Source organism: Panthera pardus, unplaced genomic scaffold (genome assembly GCF_024362965.1).
Source record: "Panthera pardus isolate Hobbes unplaced genomic scaffold, ASM2436296v1 HiC_scaffold_24, whole genome shotgun sequence".
Lineage (NCBI taxonomy): Eukaryota > Metazoa > Chordata > Mammalia > Carnivora > Felidae > Panthera > Panthera pardus.
In genome coordinates, this window is record NW_026526810.1 from 139,710,381 (window position 1) to 139,729,528 (window position 19,148).

The 19,148-nt window shown below is 42.2% G+C and overlaps 1 gene segment (V, D, J or C); it reads right to left on the reverse strand.

The window, feature by feature from the left end:
* Nucleotides 1-3,114: 3,114 nt before the first annotated feature.
* LOC128772871 (immunoglobulin heavy variable 3-23-like) lies at nucleotides 3,115-18,878 on the reverse strand. The segment is given in 3 exon segments: nucleotides 3,115-3,280; nucleotides 18,314-18,659; nucleotides 18,759-18,878. Coding segments are annotated over 3 exon segments (558 nt in total).
* Nucleotides 18,879-19,148: the final 270 nt, after the last annotated feature.

Below are 19,148 nucleotides of genomic sequence, written 5' to 3' on the forward strand. Positions count from 1 at the left end.
GGGGGTTTCTGGCAACACGTGGCATCAGCCCAAAGCAAAGCTACAGACCACCGGCAAGCTCCAGCTCCTTCCCAGAGCAGCTGAGATGTGGGGGTGAGGAACGAGTGAGCCATTCTCAGTGCTAACACATTGTTGGAGGGCACCACCTAGGCCCCCAATCCCATCCCTGGGGACAAATGTGTTGGGGACCCCAGTTGTTGTACAAAATTAAGAACATGTAGACTGTATCCTGCTGAAGGAATAGGCAAGAGCCATTGCTCAGGGGGTGGACAGGTGGCTCCCTAGGCATCTGAGCTCTGGCTTTGGATACATGAGATGCATGGAGCCCTCCTGACTCAAGGTGGGGTTTCAGTGCACCCCCAACATAGGAAATGGAGGCACAGGATTTACGACTCACAGGGCTCAGAAGCAAGCGTACACAAGGACCTTGGGAAGGGCAGGCCTCCTTCCCACAGCCCCAGTGATCAGGACATAGAAAACAGGGTAGCAAGTACCTGATCACTTGAGAATGGATGGGGCTGAAGTCCCTAACTTTTCACAGGCTCACATCTGTGTGGTTATTCGAGAAGGCTCTCAGAAAACCAGTGGGAATCCTAGGCAGATCCTTATCTAAGGTTAAACTCACTGCAAAGTAGGCAAGAGAAAGAGAGCAGGGATTCACATTCATCGGGCTCCAACTGGATGCCAGAGTCATCCATAGGCACTTGTGCCTGCCTTCCTGATTCATTTCATTGGGTGCTCCTTTAAATCTCATGGTCTCAGTCTCCCACATTTGGAAATTTGCTCTCCAGGGAGGCACAGGTTGTGCCAGGTGGAACCTAATGCCAGTCCCATTCCCTCACAGCCCACAGACACTCCAGTTGGAACGGGCAGTGTGGGTGGGTGGTAGCCCTCCATTATCCTGAACCCACATTGGGACTGGGGGAAGACAGATTACCTGGAGAATGAGAAAATGTTCAGTGTGCAACCGCACAGTTTTGGAGACAACTCATGAGTTTGTCCCTGAAAGAGCTTGTGTGAACGTCTCTTAATTCTGGAAGCATATACCTCAGTTCAAGACCCAGATGCAAACTCAGGTCCTCTGCACATAATCTCGGGCTCAGTTTGGGCTCTTGGAAGCTTAGATATATACGTAGAGGCCACAAGCATGCAGTGTTTAAGTTTTATTTCAGCGTTCTGGTCAGTGAGCCATGAGAGATGTGTGTCAGAGCCGTGATGTGCCTGTGGACCCCTGTGTCTCCTGCAGACCCCCGAAACGTGGATATCAGCTCTGAAGCCTCATTGCTGTATTTTCTCACATGTACCAGTTGGATTGTCTATAGTTGTTCAGCAGTGAGGAGGCTAATTATGGATTGTCGTCAGCAACAATCAGTCCCTTAACTTTCTCGGGGTTGATAATTTGACATTTGTGGCGACAACACAAGGAATGCAACTATTATGGCTTAAATGGGACCAAAAACCACTCTGAGATATAACAGGGATTCATGACTTTTCCTCACTGGCCGCATTCTTGTTGGAGGGGTCCACTGCCTGTGCTCCCACCAGTGCCTCGTCCAGTGCACCATGGAGGATCCCAACTTATGTGGCAATGGCAGTTCCTGTTAGTGTCGCACGACCCTCTGTGACTGCATTTCTCTGGGATACAGTCATAATTCAGCTGAGCCACACGGCGACTGCAGTAGGTGTCCTGACAGATGTTTCCAGGAACACATGACATATCAGTTTTCACATGACCAATATCGGTTGTGCTATGACATGAACCCAGCCGCAAACACCAGAACCCTGAGATCTCAGATGGATGGAATCCAACATGCTTTTGCAGCTGAGGGAGATGTGTGATATTGCTACACTGCAGCCTTCCACAAGGCACGTCTGTGTGGGAACAGGGTTCAGTGTTGAATTCCCCGGGGTCTTCTGCAGTGTCCATGTCGGCTGCTTTTTTGATTTATGGTCTAGCAGACATCTTCACCTTTCCAGAATTTTTGCAAAGATTTCTTGACAGTGCATAATGCAGTGAGTGCAGTTCCCATGATAGCAGCAGCCCTCTTCAGTGCACGGGGTTCCATCTTGCATATGTAAGTCCTCAGGGCCTGACAAGGACACCCCACGGCAGGATTCTGGAAGATCACATATATTTTGGATTGGCCTGCCAAGTGTCCCAGCATCGAAATCGGTGCAGTTTGTATAGCATCTGCCTGTATTACATTTGTCCCCAGAGGTTAAAATACTATCACTCATAGAGCATAGATTGCTATAGCACTGCTCTAAGGAGCTGCAGTCACAATGCTTGCCTGGGTCAACTAAGTAGTTTCCGAAATGATTGTGGGTCAGGCTTTTATTTCAATGCACCATTCAGTTGTTGAAGAGGCACTTGCCTAATATGCCACTAATTTTGTGCTGTATATGAATGAAGGAACACTTCCTGAAAGCTTCAGGTATACAAGAGAATTGGGTCCTAATGCAGTTGGACCTTTTCTGGCAAGCATATTCATCAGTGTCAACCCACAAACCAATATTTTTTGCAATCTGATGTGTTGCTATGACAGACAAGAGTAAATAATATCTGCCTAAATAACCCATCACGATGGGGCTTTGTGGATGGCATATACTTCATACAACTGGACTGAAATTAACTTCATGGGATCCATTTCGAATCACAACTAAGGATGAGTGGGGTTCAAGAATTCAAAAACCCTTGGACTCATAGTATCGAAAAAAACGGACTCTGATGCAACACATATTTGCCCATGTTAGCTGGATCTCTCTCATTATAAATTATCATGAAACCAATATAGTAACTTACATGAATCCCATGAAACAATGAGTCAATTAAGCTAACTAGCCTTATTAGGAATTGGGCACCTTTTGACCTGTGGTTGAACACACTATATATTGTTTTGGAACTGTGAGCAGAATTCCGTGATGGGATGACTACAACTTACTAGAGATCCTGAGGACTGTACTGGCATTTCCTTGAGGAACAGGGGTCCCTATGCTCCTTATATCCCAGGTTATAAGTAGGTCCCGTTGCATTGGTGTCTGCCACTCTCTGAGAAACAATGTGTTCAAATGTTGGGAATCGCTGATGTGTCTGATTTCATAGGCAAGGTCATCCTACTTCATGATACCTTCAAGGCCCTGATAGCACGTGTCCATGGAGACCATGGAAAGAGGAATCTCCTCCAGGTAGCCGAGGTAGTAACAGTCTGGAGGCATGGAGGGGTAGTCCATCTGCAAGTCTCCCTGATCATCCTGAGTGATCATCAGCAGATGTCTGGACCTAAAGGGTTTCCTTGGCCACATGTGGATAACGGGTCTTTTGTCCCAAAACACAGGCTACAGGACAGCCAACCAGTCATCTGAATGCCCTTGCCATTGTGCAGCTCCTTCTTTGTAATTACCACCTCAAGGAGATGTAGCGCCATGAGGGACGACCTTGAGAACCCTGGACAGGAGCCAGCACTGCCCAGAATGCAAACTGCAAGAGGGATGCCCTCAAGGTGACCTGGCCCTCTGCCACCCTCATGCCCCTGCTCAGGGACATCTGCCAGTGAGAGTGGATAAGTGGAGGATCCTCAGCAAAGTGAGGTCTAGGCCATCTGACAGAACAGAGGGCTGTACCAGGTGGCCAGTCCCCTGCACCTGGGATCCACTTGTGGGTTTAGGTAACAGTCCCAGGGTGTGGCATTGTGTGACCCTGCACAACAGTTCAGCTGGGGTGGATGTGGGAGAAGTAGGTGAGCCAGTTCAAGCCGTGCTCACATGGACGTAGTAAGGACTTGGACCCAGAGACATGGCTGTATTCAACACATTCCATCTTTCCTCCAGCTAGTGAATATGGGATATGAAATTTTAACACCCTGAACTTCTCTACCAATTCCATGTCCTGTGGTACTGCTGGGTCACTTTCTATGGATGACTGCTTTTCCTCATTATGGAGACCAATGCTTCCTACTTCCTTGGGATGTGGAGGTGGACATTGTCAATTTTACCTTTATAGGTGACTAAAAAAATAGCTTCGTCGTTTTTCATGTCTCATTCTGGTTAGACATTAGTTTTCAAGCCATTTGATCCTTTGGTTTTTGGTTTGAAGCTTCCTCTGAGTTTACTGAGGAAACATTTCCCAGTATTCTGTCATGATTGGTGAAGTACAAGGTTGTATTTTAGTATTTTTTTTATGCCAGCTGGGGAGAACAGAAAGTACTGCTGACCGTGTGTGAGCCCCAGGGGTTTTCCGCTCTAATCCCTTATTGGGGTTCTTTCCTGGCCTCTGGCAGTCTCCTCCCATGCATGTGTGGTTCCCTCCTCAGCTGGAGATGCCAGGGAGTGGAGGTAACTTTGGCAGCTTGCACCGTGGAGTCTGCACATGATCAAAAGACGTTATCAACCATGGAACTCCCTTGTTTGATTAAATATGCTCTCCTCCTTTAAAACCCCCTGCGTCAGGGAGAAACCTCAGAGTTGGCTTTTGGACAGGAGTCTGCATTCTTACCAGTGGCTGGCTTTGTGCATAAAGCTCAAATTCCTTTCCTACCAAAACTCAAACTTTGAATGTTGACCTTTCCAGCAACAGGTAGCTGAATTCGGGATTTGATAACAATAAAACAGAGTGGAGTGGCAGTTGCCAGGCGCTGGCAGAGAGGCGCAATGAGGGTTAGATATCAAGGTGTGTGATATTCTGTTATGCAAGATGACTAAGTTCTAGAGGTCTTCTCCACAACATTACATGTGTACTTAACAATATTGTACTGTACGGTTAAAATTTAGTGAAGAGGGTGGATCTCAGTTTCAGTGAGATCTTACCACAATACACGAGTTTTGCTTCTCACACAAAGTATGCATGGACACACACTCTGTACTGATAAGTGAAAATAATTTAAAAAAATGTACATACTTTGGATCCTAGCCCTGGGGATATGCCATTTACAAGTATCTTCTTCCATTCCATAGGTTGTCTTTTAGTTTTGTTTATTGTTTCCTTCACTGTGCAGAATTTGCTATTTTGAGGTACTCCCAAGAGTTCATATATGTATGTATTTAATTTTCTTGTAATATTTTTAATTTAAATTTAAGTGTGTTAACCTACAGTGTAGTATTGATTTCAGGTGTAGAATTTAGTGATTCATCACGTACATATAACACCCAGTTCTCATTTCAACAAGTGCCCTCCTTAATGCCTATCTCCCTTTTAGCCCAACTTCCCCACTTCCCCTCAGTTTGTTCTCTGTATTTAAGTCTCTTCCTGTTTCTTCCCTCTCTGTTTTTCTCTTATTTTATTTTTCCTTCTCCTATGTTGTGTTTCTTATATTCCACATATGAATGAAATCATATGATATTTGACTTTTTCTTACTGACTTATTTCACTTAGGTTAATACGTTGATGTTCCACACACATTTTCATTCTTTTTGATGGCTGAGTAATATTCCATTGTATATATTTACCACCTCTTCTTTATGTGTTCATCTCCTGATGGATATTTGGGCTCTCCCACAATTTGCTTGTTGTTGATAGGGCTGCTATAAACATTGGGGTCCATGTGCCCCTTCGAATCAGCATTTTGGTATCCTTTGGATAAATACCTAGTAAAACAATTGCTCGATCACAGGATAGTTCTATTTTTATTTTTTTCAGGAATCTCCACACTATTTTCCAGAATGGCTGCACCAGCTTTCATTCCCACCATGTTAATTTTAGCCATCCTGACAGGTGTGAGGTGTTATCTCATTGTGGTTTTGATTTATGTTCCCTGACGAGGAGTGACAATGAGCCTCATTACACGTGTCATTTCGCCATCTGGAAGTCTTCTTTGAAAAATGTCTATTCATGTCTTCTGACCATTTCTTCACCAGATTATTTGTTTTTTTTTTCAGTGTCGAGTTTGAGAAGTTCTTTATAGATTTTGGATACTAAGCCTTTATCTGATAATGCCATTTGCAAATATCTTCTCCTATTTTGTCAGTTGCCTTTTAGTTTTGTTGATTGTGTCTTTGCTGTACAGAAGCTGTTTATCTTGAGGTCCCAATAGTTCACTTTTGCTTTTGTTTCCCTTGCATCTGGGACATGTCCAGTAAGAAGTTGTTCTGACCGTGGTCAAAGAGTTTGGTGCCTGTGTTTTCCTCTAGGATTTTGATGGTTTCCTGTCTCACATTTAGGTCTTTCATCCATTTTGAATTTGTTTTTGTGTATATTGTAAGAAAGTGGTCCAGTTCCATTAGAGTTTCCTGTTGCTGTCCAGTTTTCCCAACACCCTTTGTTGAAGGGACTGTCATTTTTCCATTTGATACTGTTTCCTGTTTTGACGAAGATTAGTTGACCATATTGTTATGTGTCCATTTATGGGTTTTCTACTCTGTTCCATTAATCTATGTGTCTCTTTTTGTGCCAGGACCGTACTGTCTTGATGACTACCGCATTGTAATATAGCTTGAAACCCAGAATTGTGATGCCTCCATTTTTTTCTTTTTTAGGATCGCTTTGGGTGTTCAAGGTCTTTTGTGGTTCCATGATAATTTTAGAAATATTTGTTTTAGCTCTGTGAGGAATGCTTGTATTATTTGACAGGGATATTTGCATTGAATTATTTGCATTGAATGTCTAGATTGCTTTGGGTAGTATCAACATTTTAACAATGTTTTTTTGTTTTAATCCATGTGCATGGAATATTTTTCCATTTCTTTGTGTCTTCTTCAATTGGTACCATAAATGTCCCAGGTTTTTCAGAGTAAAGCTCTTGTAACTCTTTAGTGAGGGTTATTTCTAGGTATCTTATGTTTTTTTGTGTAATTGTAAATGGGATAAATTCCTTGATTTCTCTTTCTCCTTCTTCATTATTGTTGTATCGAAATGCACAAATTTCTGTATGTTGATTTCGTATGCTGCAGCTTTACTGGTTTATTGTATCAGTTCTAGTGGGGTTTTTTTGGTGGAGTTTTTTAGGTTTTCTGTATGTAGTATAAAATTCAGCTCCAAAACTGAATAATCCTATTAAAAAATGAGCAGAAGGCATGAATAGACTTTCCAAAATGCAACATACAGATGGCCAATAAACACATGAAATGATGCTCAACATCACTCATCATCAGGGAAATATAAATCAAAACTACAACGAAATATCAACTCACTCCTGTCAGAATGACTAAACTCAACTACATAAGGAACATCAGGTGTTTGTGAGGATACAGAGAAAGAGGAACACTTTTGCACTGCTTGTGGGAATGGAAACTGGTGCAGCTTGTCTGGAAAACAGCATGGGCATTCCTCAAAATGCTAAAAATATAACTACCTTATGACTGATCAATTGAACTACTAGGTATTTACCCAAAGGATACAAAAGTACTAATTTAAAGGGGATTGCAACTCTATATTTATAGCAGCCCTATCAAAAACAGCCCAGCTATGGAAACAGCCCAAGTAACCATTGACTCATAAATGGATAAAGTATATGTGGTATATCTACACACACACACACACACACACACACACTCATACTCATACACTGGAATGTTTCTCAGCCCTGAAAGGAATGACATTTGCTATTTGTACTGATACGGATGGAGTTAGAGAGTATTATGCTAACTGAAACAAGTGAGAGAAAGACAAATATATGCTTTCATTCATATGTAGAATTTAAGAAACTTCAAATGGGAAATGGGACAAAGAGGAGAGAAGAGCTACACCAAGAAATAAACGTTTTTCAATGTTTTTAAATTTATGTTGAGATAGAATGGGGCGAGGAGCAGAGGAAGCGGGAAGGAGAATCCCAAGCAGTCTCTTTGCTGTCAGTGCAGAAACCAAAATGGGGCTTGATCTCAGAATCCATGATATCAAGACATGAACCCAAATCAAGAGTCTTAGGCTTAAGCCATGGAACATATAAACCCAACAAAACAGATTCTTACCTATACAAAACAAACTTATGGTTACCAGAGGGAACGTGGGAGGAGGTTTGGGGAAGTAGGTGATGGGGTTGCAGGGCCGCACTCATAATGAGCACTGGGTGTTGTATGGAAATGTTGAATCGCTATATTTTACACCTGAAAGTAATACTACATTGAATGTTTACTATGTGGAATATGAATAAAATCTCAAATGATGTATTTACAGTGTCTGCAAATGGCCTTCTTGGCATAGAGCCCATGAAGAAACATTTATTCCAGAAAATATACTGACAGACGGCAAAGCTAGAATTTTGAGCTAAGGTATGTGCCTTTCCTTCCCCACCCCAGCTCAGCAAATGGAAACTCCAGTGCAAGGAGCTGGGACTATAGGCATGTGCCACTGAGCCTGGCTGCAACCTCCCCTCCAGACTGTTGCAACCAATACCAGGGTTCCTGGTGACCAGCTCCTGTTCAGAGGACTCTTTCCCAGAGGGACAGGATGTCAGTGGCCCTAAGCTGTTTGCTGTTGAGGCCAAGCCCCAGCAGGTGCCACTGAGGACTCACTCATTGTTTGCAGCGCCACTCCCAGGATGGAAACTCTGCCCTGGGCACAGTCCACTCGGGATGCTGGGAGCCTGGTCGCCCCAGACCTGACTTGTATGGCAGGGGTCTCATGCCACTAGGACAAGCAAGGCTCAAAGAAGTGCAGCTGCCACTCATCCCTAAACTGATCCCTCATTTTGTCCCCACCTGCAGCTGCAGAGTTTTGCCCAGGGCAGGGGGGAGCTGGAGCAATCCACTAAACCAAGGTGCAAATCTGTTTCAGTATAACTGACTTCATTTCCAGCTGAGGGTGAGGAAGGTCTGGGCCTCATGTTGTGGGAGAGTCAGGTGCAGGAGACAGATGGTTTCAGTGGAGTATTCCTAACCTACTCCTCCTCACCTGCAGGAGAGAGCCAGAGCCAGGGACAGTGGAGGGAACAGCTCCTGTCAGAACACATGTCAGATTATGGCCTCAACAACTCTCCATTCAGAGGAGTCCGAGGTTGTAGGGTTTAGTCTGTGGAGAGTTGAAACATGAGAGCATTGTTGAGCGCAGGACAGCATTCAACATGAGGCAGAGGAACTTGTCATGTGAATGTTGGGCAGAAAGAGATAAAGAAACCCAGCCAAACACTGTCATCTGGGCTGGCTGTGTGAATGTCCCAGGCCACACCACCTCTGTAGTCTTTGAGACGACTTCCCTTCCCTCATATCATGTCTTTGAGGTTCTCCTAGTTTCAATTCTGCATCAATAGCGTCACATTTCTGTGGCAAAGCATCCCATTGATGGAAGTTTCATACTTGGTTTATTCCTTTTTATTTAGAAAGACTTTTGCCTTATTCCTAGCTTCTAACACTAAGATGCTATAAATATTTACACACCATTTATTTTGTGAGCATGGGATTTCACTCTGGAGCAGACACTCGGGAGTGGTATTTCCAGGTTACATGTTAAGTCATCCATGTATAATTTCATAAGCAACAGCCAACAGTTTTCCAGAGCTGGTGTTCGTGTTTCATTCCTACCTGCAGTGTTTGAGGCCCCACGTGTGCTGGATGCTCACCTGGATGGTGTTGCCAGTGTTCCCTTCATACCTGAGCCCTCAGGATGAGTGCATAGGGCATCTATTGCATTCTTGATTTGAATTTCCTTGACAGTTGATGGTGTGAAGAGTCTTTTCCTGTCCTTACCTAATGTGTCTATAACCTCTAGGATGGGATGTTTACTACGCAAGGCTGTGCTTGTTTTATAGAGTGTTGTTTCCTTTCTTCCTATTGACTGTTGAGGGTTCTTAGCATATTCGGGATGCAAGTCCCTTGGTGGTTATGCAATTTGTGAATATTGTCTTTTCCTCCGTAACTTGTCTTACTACTATTGATTGCCACGTGTTCAGAAAAAAAATTATTTGATTTTCACAAAGCCCATTTATACTATTTCTTTTTATGGGCCTTTGGTTCTTAGGTATAATTTTGGTTTTCATAATGATTGATTGCTTGTGACTGATAATTTTTTTTTTAAATTTTTATTCTTGAGACAGAGAGAGAGAGAGTGCAAGTGGGCGAGAGGCAGAGAGAGGGAGACACAATCAGAAGCAGGCTCTAGGCTCCAAGCTGTAAGCATAGAAACTGACACGGGGCTCAAACCCATGAACCGTGAGATCGTGAACTGAGCTGAAGTCAGATGCTTAACTGACTGAGCCACGCAGGCACCCCAGTAATTTCTTGATTTACAATATAACTAAAATCTTTTTTTTTTTTTTTCTGGTGTCTCTCAATGCTGACTTGTTCGCTAACTGGTCTCTGGTCTCTGTTGTTTGTTTTTAAGTTTATAGTGTGTAGTAACTCATTTTCATGGCATGTTTTTTTCATAATATATGGAAATTCTGTTCTCATGCTGAAATTGAACTCAAGTTTCACAAGATATGCTGTGTGTGTCTTTTTGGACAGATTGTTCATCAGATTTGATAGATGTGCTCCGGGGCCAAAAAACACGTTAACCTTTCCAAGTTTTGGGGTTTCTATATGTGTCAGGAGCCATTGAGCTCTGTGCCCACAACCAAGTTCATGACTCAAGATGTTTCCTTCACAATTCTATGCGAAACGCTGACAATTCATTCTGTGCATTGTCACTGTCAGACACTTCATGAATAGAACACATGAAACTGTTTTATCACTTCCTGCAATTATTTTTTGTTTTGCATGTTTCGGAGTATAAGATTTCTTCTTCCTTCCAAGGGGAGCTCATACAGCATTTGTGGAATTATTCCAGGCTTCTCATGTCCTAATGCTTTTGCAACGTGCTGTACAGTGTTTCACTAAGTGCATATTTAGGTTTATTTGTACTCTGCCACTTTGGGTGATAGGAGCCCATGAGACAGGCTGCACCATATGGGTTTTTATTTGTCCCCATGTAAGTGATCGGTCATATTGAACATTTATAGAACACAGAGCCCCTCACTTTCATGCACCAGAAACAGGGGACATGCTTCTTTTCAAAGAGAAGGGAAAGGAATAAAAGGGAGTGGAGCCAGCAAGGTCGTGGGAGGAAACCCAGAGCCTGGCAGGAATGGTCATCTCTCCACACTTTTCAGTCCTGCAGATGAGGGTCCCTGCTGTGGTCCAACCTGGGTTCTTGTGCAGGTGTCTGGACAAGTTGCCCATGGGGTGTCGGCACAGTGGAGTTGGGAAGGGCAGCTGTGGTTTGAATTCCAGCCCACCTGGAACCACTGTAAAAGTCATGAGTATGTTAATTAATGTCCACTAGCATTTAGGGATAAAATGAGTAAATGCAAGAAGTTAGACTCACTACCTTAGATTCCATGTTGACGACAATTTGTGACAATGTTTCTCCCTTCCTTTTTTTCCACTTTTCTAACTTTTTAAGTTTGTGTTTAAATTTTTATTAGATTACATACTGTGTGATATTAATTTCAGTAGTAGAATTCACTGATTCATCACCCACATTCATATCCAGTACGCATCAGAACACTTGGCCTACTTAATCCCCATCATCCATTAACGCATCCCCTACACCCCTGTCCTCCAGCAACCCTCAATTCGTTCTCTATCCTTGGAGTCTTTTATATTTTTTCTTGCTCTTTTTTTCCCTTTCCCCTATGTTCATCTGCTGTGTTTCTTAAATTCCCCATATAAGGAAATAATATCATGCTTGTCTTTCTTGGACTGCCTTATGTCACTTAGCATGATATCCTCTAACTGCGTCAACATCTTTGCAAATGGCAAGATTTCATTCTTTTTTATGACCGAATAATATTCTAGTCTATACATATATATGCATATTCATCACTCGGTGGACTTTTGGTCTCTCTCCTCACTTTGGCTCTCATTGTTAATGCTGCTATAAACATTGGGGTGCATGTGCCTCCTCAAATCAGAATTTTTGTATCCTTTGGGTGAATACCTAGTAGAGCAATTACTGGAGTACAAGGTAGTTTCAGTTTTAAGTATTTAAAGTGTTTTCTGGAATGGCCACACCCCTTTGCATTCCCACCAAGAGTATAAAAGGGTTCCATTTTCTCCTCATCCTCATCAATATCTGTTGTTTCCTGAGTTGTTAATTTTAGCCATTCTGAGACTTGTGAGGTCCTATCTCATTAAGTTTTGATTTGTGTTTCCCTGTTGTTGAGTGATGATGAGTATTTTTCATTAGCCATCTGGATGCTTTGTTTGGAAAAGTGTCTAGTCATGTCTTCTGCCCATTTCTTCACTGGATTGTTTGTATTTTGGATGCTGAGTTTGATATGTTCTCTATAGATTTTGGATAGAAAGGCTTTATGAGATATATCATTCGCAAATACATTTTTCAATTCTGTAGGTTTCCTTTTAGAGTAGTTGATTGTTTCTTTAGTTGTGCAGAAGCTTTTCATTTTGATGAGGCCCTGGCTGTTAATGTTTGCTATTGTTTCCTTTGCCTTCTGAGACACATCTAGTAAGAAGTTGCGATGTCCAATGTCAAAGAAGTTGCTGCCTGAGTTCTCCTCTAGGATTTTGATGGTCTCCTGTCTCACATTTAGGTCTTTCACCCATTTTGAATTTATTTTTGTGTATGGTGTAAGAAAGTGGCTCAGTTTCATTCTTCTGCATGTTCTGGTCCAGTTTTCCCAACACCCTTCATTGAGAAGACTGTCTTTTTTTTTTTTTCCCATTACATAGTCTTTCCTACTTCATTCAAGATGAGGTGACCATACATGTGTGAGTCCATATCTGGGCTTACTAGTCTGTTCTATTGATCTGTGTGTCTCTTTTGTGCTTGTAGCATACTGTCTTGATGACTACTGCTTTGTAATATACCATGAAGTCTGCAATCATAAAGTCTCCTGTTTCTTTGTGTAGAATAGACATGTCAACAATACTTGCTCCTTCAATCCTGAACATTGACTGTGTTTCCATTTCTTTGTGTCATCCTCAGTTCTTTCATCGTGTTTGTATTTTTCAGAGTATAGATCTTTTAACCCTTTAGTTATCCTATTATTTTTGGTGCAATTGTAAAGGGGATGGAATTTTTTTGGATTTGTCTTTCTGTTTCTACATTATTACTATATACAAATGCAATAGATTTTTGCATGTTGATTTTGTATCTTGTTACTTTGCTGAATTTGTGTATCAGTGCTTGCAATATTTTGGTGGATTCTTGGGTTTTCTATATAGAGTGTCATGTCATTGTGAAGAGTGAACGTTTGACTTCTTTCTTGCCAATTTGAATGCCTTTATTTCTTTTTGTTGTCTGTTTGTGAGGATAAGACTTCCAGCTATGTTAAGTAGAATGATGGGAGTGGGCATCCCTCTTGTGTTCCTGACAGTAGAGGAAAAGGTTTTTTCCCTACTGTGGATAGTACCTGTGGGGTTTTCATATATGGTCTTTATGATGTTAAGGTGTGTTTCCTCTATGCCTTGTTGAGGGTTTTTATTAAGAAAGGTTGCTGTACTTTGTCAAATGCTCTTTTTCACATCTATTGAGAGGATCATATAGTTTTTATCCTTTATCTTATCGATGTGTTGTATGACATTGAGTCATTTGTGAATATTGAACCACCCTTACAACCAAGGAATGAATCCCACCTGATCGTGGTAAATGATAATTTTAACGTATTTTTGGATTCAAGCTGCAATTATTTTCTTGATAATTGTTGCATCCATGCTCATTAGGGCTAGTGGCTTTTAAGTCTCCTTTTTAGTTGGGTTTTATTTGATTTGGAACCATGGTCATACTGTTCTTATAGAATGAGTTTGGAAGTTTTCTTTCCATTTCTATTATTTGGAACAGTTTGAGAAGACTAGAATATTCTATGCTACTTAAATAGATTATTTACACTCTTCTTTAAATATCAGGTAGAATTCACCTGTGAAGCCATCAGGCCCTGGTCTTTTGTGTTTCAGTAGAGTTTGATTACGGATCAATTGCTTTGTTCATTATCAGTCAGTTCAGGTTTTCTGTTTCTTCCTATTTCAGTTACTGTAGTTTACATTACTGTAGGAATTTATCCAGTTCTTCCAGATTGACCAGTTTGTTGGCATATAAATTTCCAAAATATTTTCTTCTAATTGTATTTCTGTGCTATTAGTTGTGATCTCTCGTCTTAAATTTGTGGTTATATTTACTTAGTCTTTTCTCTTTTGTTTTTGGCAAACCTGGCCTTGGGTTTATCATTTTTATTTATGATTCCAAAAACCAACTTATATTTTCATTGATCTGTCTAATGTTTTGTTTGTTTCTTTATCATTTGTGTGCTCTAATGTTTTTTATTTACCTTCTGCTGGCTTTAGGGTTCATTTGCTGTTCATTTTCTAGCTTCTTTAGTTGTGAAGTGGTTGTGTGTTTGAGATTTTTCTTCTTTCTTGAGTTTGGCCTGTATCGCTATATATTTCCCTCTTCCAACCACTTTTGCTGCATCCAGATGGGGCACTGGCATGTTTTCATTTTAATTTGCATCTATGTATTTTTTATTGCTTCTCTAATTTCCTGAAAACCTCATTAATTCTTTACCACAATGTTCTTTAACCTTAGGTATTAGTGGTGTTGCCAAAGTTCTTGTGGTTGACTTCACGTTTCATAGTGTTTGGTATGAAAATGTACATGTATGATCTCAGTCTTTTTGAACTTGTAGTGAGCTGATTTATGACATAGTATGTGATCTGTTGTGGAGAATGTTGCATGTGCAGTCAAAAAGAATGAGTATTCTGTTGCTATACGGTGGAATGTTCTGAATATATCTGTTAAGTCCATTTGGTCCAGTGTGCCTTTCTAAGCCATTGTTTCCTTATTAATTTTGGCTTAGGTGATGTGTCCATTGCTGTAAGTGGAGTGTTGAAGTTCTCTATTATTATTCTTTTATTATTATCAATAAGTTTTTTGATGTTTCTTATTAATTGATTTATGTATATATCAGTGCTTACCCTTTCGGTGTATAAATATTTAAAGCTTTATATCTTCTTGTTGGATAGACCCCTTCATGATGATGTACTGACTTCCTCATCTCTTGTAACAGACTTTGGTTTAAAATCTAGTTAGTGTGATATGAGTATGGTACTACACCTTTCTTTTGATGTCCATTAGCCTGATAAATTGTTCTCCCTCCCCTCACTTTCCATCTACAGTTGCTTTAGGTTGAAAATGAGTCTATCGTAGGTAGTGTACAGAAGGTCTTGCATTTTTTTAATCCATTCTGATATCCTTTGTCTTTTGATTGGACCATTTTTCCCTTTTACATTCACAGTGATTATTGATAGATATAAACTTTTGCCATTGTGTTATCTCTAAAGTCCCTGTTTCTGGAGATTTTCTCTGCTTATTTCTAGTCTTTGTTTCTTTTAGTCTTCCTTTTCCACTCAAAGAGTCCCCTTTGATAATTCTTGCAGGGCGCTTGTTTAGAGGCCATGAACTCCTTTGGTCTTTGCTTTTCTGGGAAATTCTATCTCTTCTTGTGTCCGAATGACCCTTTCTGGACAAAGTATTCTTGCTGCATAATTTTCAACTGTGCATGTTGTGGATATCATGTTACTCCCTTCTTGCCTGAAGGTTTCTGTGGATACATCTGCCATAATCTTTTCTTTTGTCTTCCCTGTTTATTTAGTGACCTCTTTTGTCTTGGTGCTTATAGCGTTTTCCTTCTTCTGTGTATTTTACCAATTTCTCTCTGATATGTCTCAGTGTTGGCCTGCTTTTTTAAAATAATGGCATTCTCTGTGCCTCCTAGATGTGTATGTCTGTTTCCTTCCCCATTTTGGGGAATTTCCCATGGTAATTCACTCAGATAACTCTTCTTCCCTTGTTTTCTCCCTCTCCTTCTTCTGGGACTCCTTTGAAAAGAATTTTATTACACATTATGGAGTTGCTGAGATCCCTAAGTATATGTTTGTGAGGCAATACTTTAATTTTCCTCTTCCTTTCTGCTTTATTTCCCCCACAATGTTATCTTCTATGTCACTTGCTCATTCATCTGCTTTACGCCTTGAGGTCATTATATACCATCAGTTTCACATCTTGGTTACAGCATTTAAAATTTCAGCATGCTAGGTTTTAGGTCATTTCTATCTGCAGTAAGGGTTTCCTTCATGTCTCCTATGCTTTCCTCAAGCACAGCAAGTATCCGTATGATAGTTGTTAAAAATTCTATTTCCTTGTGAGAGTTTTTAGAAATTCTGTTTGAGGCATATTAGTTATATGTGCTTTAATAATATCCCTGGCAATGACCTTTTATCGTTTTTTCTTTTGGGATGAATTCCTCCATCATGGTGTATGTCTATGTCTCTGCTTTCTTAAGTGTTTTAGAAAATCCTGTTTTGTTTTCTGCTTCTAGAGTAGTGTCTTTATTGAAAAGTGTTCAATTGCTGTTGAGGGCTTGACTCTTTAGGAAGCATTTGTTGCATATTCTGTGTGCACTGTGGTGTTGTGTATTGGCTGCTCTGTCCCTCAGCTAAGTCCTCTGCAGAGTTTCTCCTTTTCTCCATCGATGAGTGTTTAGACATTGTCCACAATGTTGTGAGTTTTAACCAGGTGAGTTTGTTCTGCCTGTTAAAAGAGGCTAATTCCTATTTCCCCTAGAGGTGAAGCTATGCCTCACTATATGGTCAGTAGACTTGGTGCCTTTGGGGGTATATGTCGTCTTTTGAGGGAGGGGCGCGGTGCTGATCTGGTTTCCAGGCCCTCTTTCTCTAGTAAGGAAGCACCTGAGGAAGGCAAGGGGGGGGGTATAGCTTGGTGTCAGTGGCTTAGCTTCTACTGGGAGGTTCTGTGCTGCTCACTGAATTCTGTCCATGCTGATTGGTGGGAGGAAATATTGGCATCAGCTCCCTGTCTAGTCCCTTGAGTTGGAGTTCCCAGCTTCCCCTGTTCAGGAAGCCCTCCCACAAAGAGAACAATCTGTACCTGTGGGTCCCAGGCTTCCATCAGAACCCTGCCTTCACCCTGTCTGTGTCCAAACCATTGGCCCACCTGGTGGCACAGGGCTCTTATGTTTTATCTCAGGAGCTCTAGCTGGGTTTGAAAACTCCAAATTATATGAACTCAATATGACTGGGACCCCAGTGATCCTCTGTGAGAGGGTCTCGCTGTGCTGTGGCTGGAGCTGTTTATCCCAGGAGGGCAGTTGCATGAACACTAGGGGCTTGGAGTTCATGGTGAGGAAGAACAAGGAGGCAGCATTCAGTTAGCTGCTCTCAGCAGAGGCTCCTATGCTAATGACCAGGGCAGTGCAATGGTGCCTGTCAGCTCTCCTGCCCCACGAGAGGCAATACACCTTTTACGAAATGCACCCTGAGAAGGGAACTGTCTCTCCCCAAGTCTCCCAGGGGATTTCAGACCACAATGCCCCCTATGCGACTCTGCCTTCCTTCTCCACAGAAGCACAGCTATGCCCACCGGGCTCCATGCCAGTCATGGCATGGACTTCTAAATCTTCAGTCTTTGACCTGCACATTTACAGGAGGTTGACTTGTCATGATTACCTTTATGTGTCATCTTGACTGCATCATGGGTGCCCAGACTCCCCACTGTTTCTGTGGATGTCTGTGATGTGTTCCAGAAGAGACTGGCATTTGTATCCATGGTTTCTGTCTGCCTGGGCATCACCCATTCCATTAAGGTTAAGAATAGAAACTGATGCAGAGGGAGGAGGAATTCCCTCAGTTTTACTTGCCATGTGCATGTTTCAATTGGAACATTGGTCTCCTCTGGGCCTTGTTCTGAGAGTTACATCATCAGCTCTTCACGTTCTGAGACTAGAAACTAGTTCAGCATCAGATGAGAATTACACCACTGGTTTTCCTGGGTCTCCAGCATGTGAGAGTGGAATGTGGGGCTTATCAATGTATTTAGTCATGGAAACCAATGTTCTTTGGTTTCTGTTCCTCGGGAGAATCCTGACTAATACATGGAGATGAATTATCTCTTCTTTAGAGGAATTGGATAAAGCTGTAGCTCATTTAAAGTCCTGAGTAGCAAGTGCCAGGAGGGAAGTGTGTCACATTGTTGGGACAAGTGCTGGGTGAAGATAATGGGGGTCTGGGGGATCCTGTAGTCCTGGCTGCACAGTGAGTGCATCTGGGACTCCTGTAAAGGTTCAGCTGTTGTGCGTCAGGAAATCTGCAATTCACTCATACTGAGAGACAGGAGTAAGCAATGCAAACAACTGTGTCTTTGTGCATGTTAGGGTAGTTTTCCTATGACAACACAGTTGCTAATTCAGAGAGTTAATAGATAAAGACAGAATCCTGTGACCAGAGAGGCTCCCTAGAGAAACTGCTGTGTGGAGAGGAAGCCCCAGACCCTGACAGAAAGCTTCCTTTAACCTCCATCTGCACCTCCTCCTGGGAACACAAAGCAGAATTGTGCATAGTGTGCGCCCCCTGGTGGTGCTGATCCCCCCTGCAGGGAGGTTTGTGTCTGGGCTCCCAGTGAGGTCCCCTCACCGTGTCACTTGCACAGTAATATGTGGCCGTGTCCTCGGTCTTGAGGCTGTTCATCTGCAGATACAGCGTGTTCTTGGCGTTGTCTCTGGAGATGGTGAATCGGCCCTTCACGGAGTCTGCGTAGTATGTGCTACCTCCACTATTACTAATATATGCGACCCACTGCAGCCCCTTTCCTGGAGCCTGGCGGACCCAGCTCATGTGGTAGCTACTGAAGGTGAATCCAGAGGCTACACACGTGAGTCTCAGGGACCCCCCAGGCTTCACCAGGTCTCCTCCAGACTCCACCAGCTTCTCGTCACACAGGACACCTGCAGACACAAGACATGTTGGTCAGGAAACTGTCACACATCCACTGTCTCACTCATATCCACTCACAGACTCAGTGTCCCTCGTTCACCATGAATTACCTTTTAAAAGAGCAACCAGGAAAACCCAGCCCAGCACAAACTCCATGGTGAGGTGTGTGTGTTCTGTGCTGATCACAGAATGGGAACACCTGGGACTCCCGGGGCTGGGGCTCCTCTCCCAGCTGCAGGGTTGGAGCTGGACTGGTTTAATCAGCACAGGGAGGGCCCTATTTGCATATCCTCTGACTATATATCAGGCTCCAGACTTAGATTTGTTTCAAATTTAAAACCAGTGTTTGAGAGGCACTTCTGGATCACTTCTTGCAGAAGGGACTGTGACAGTATAAATAATTCTGATCTGTGAACACAGTGATCTTTTCATCTGTGTTTGCCATTTTACATGTCTTTCTCCCAGCACATCATGTTTGGTATACTATTTTACTTTTTAGT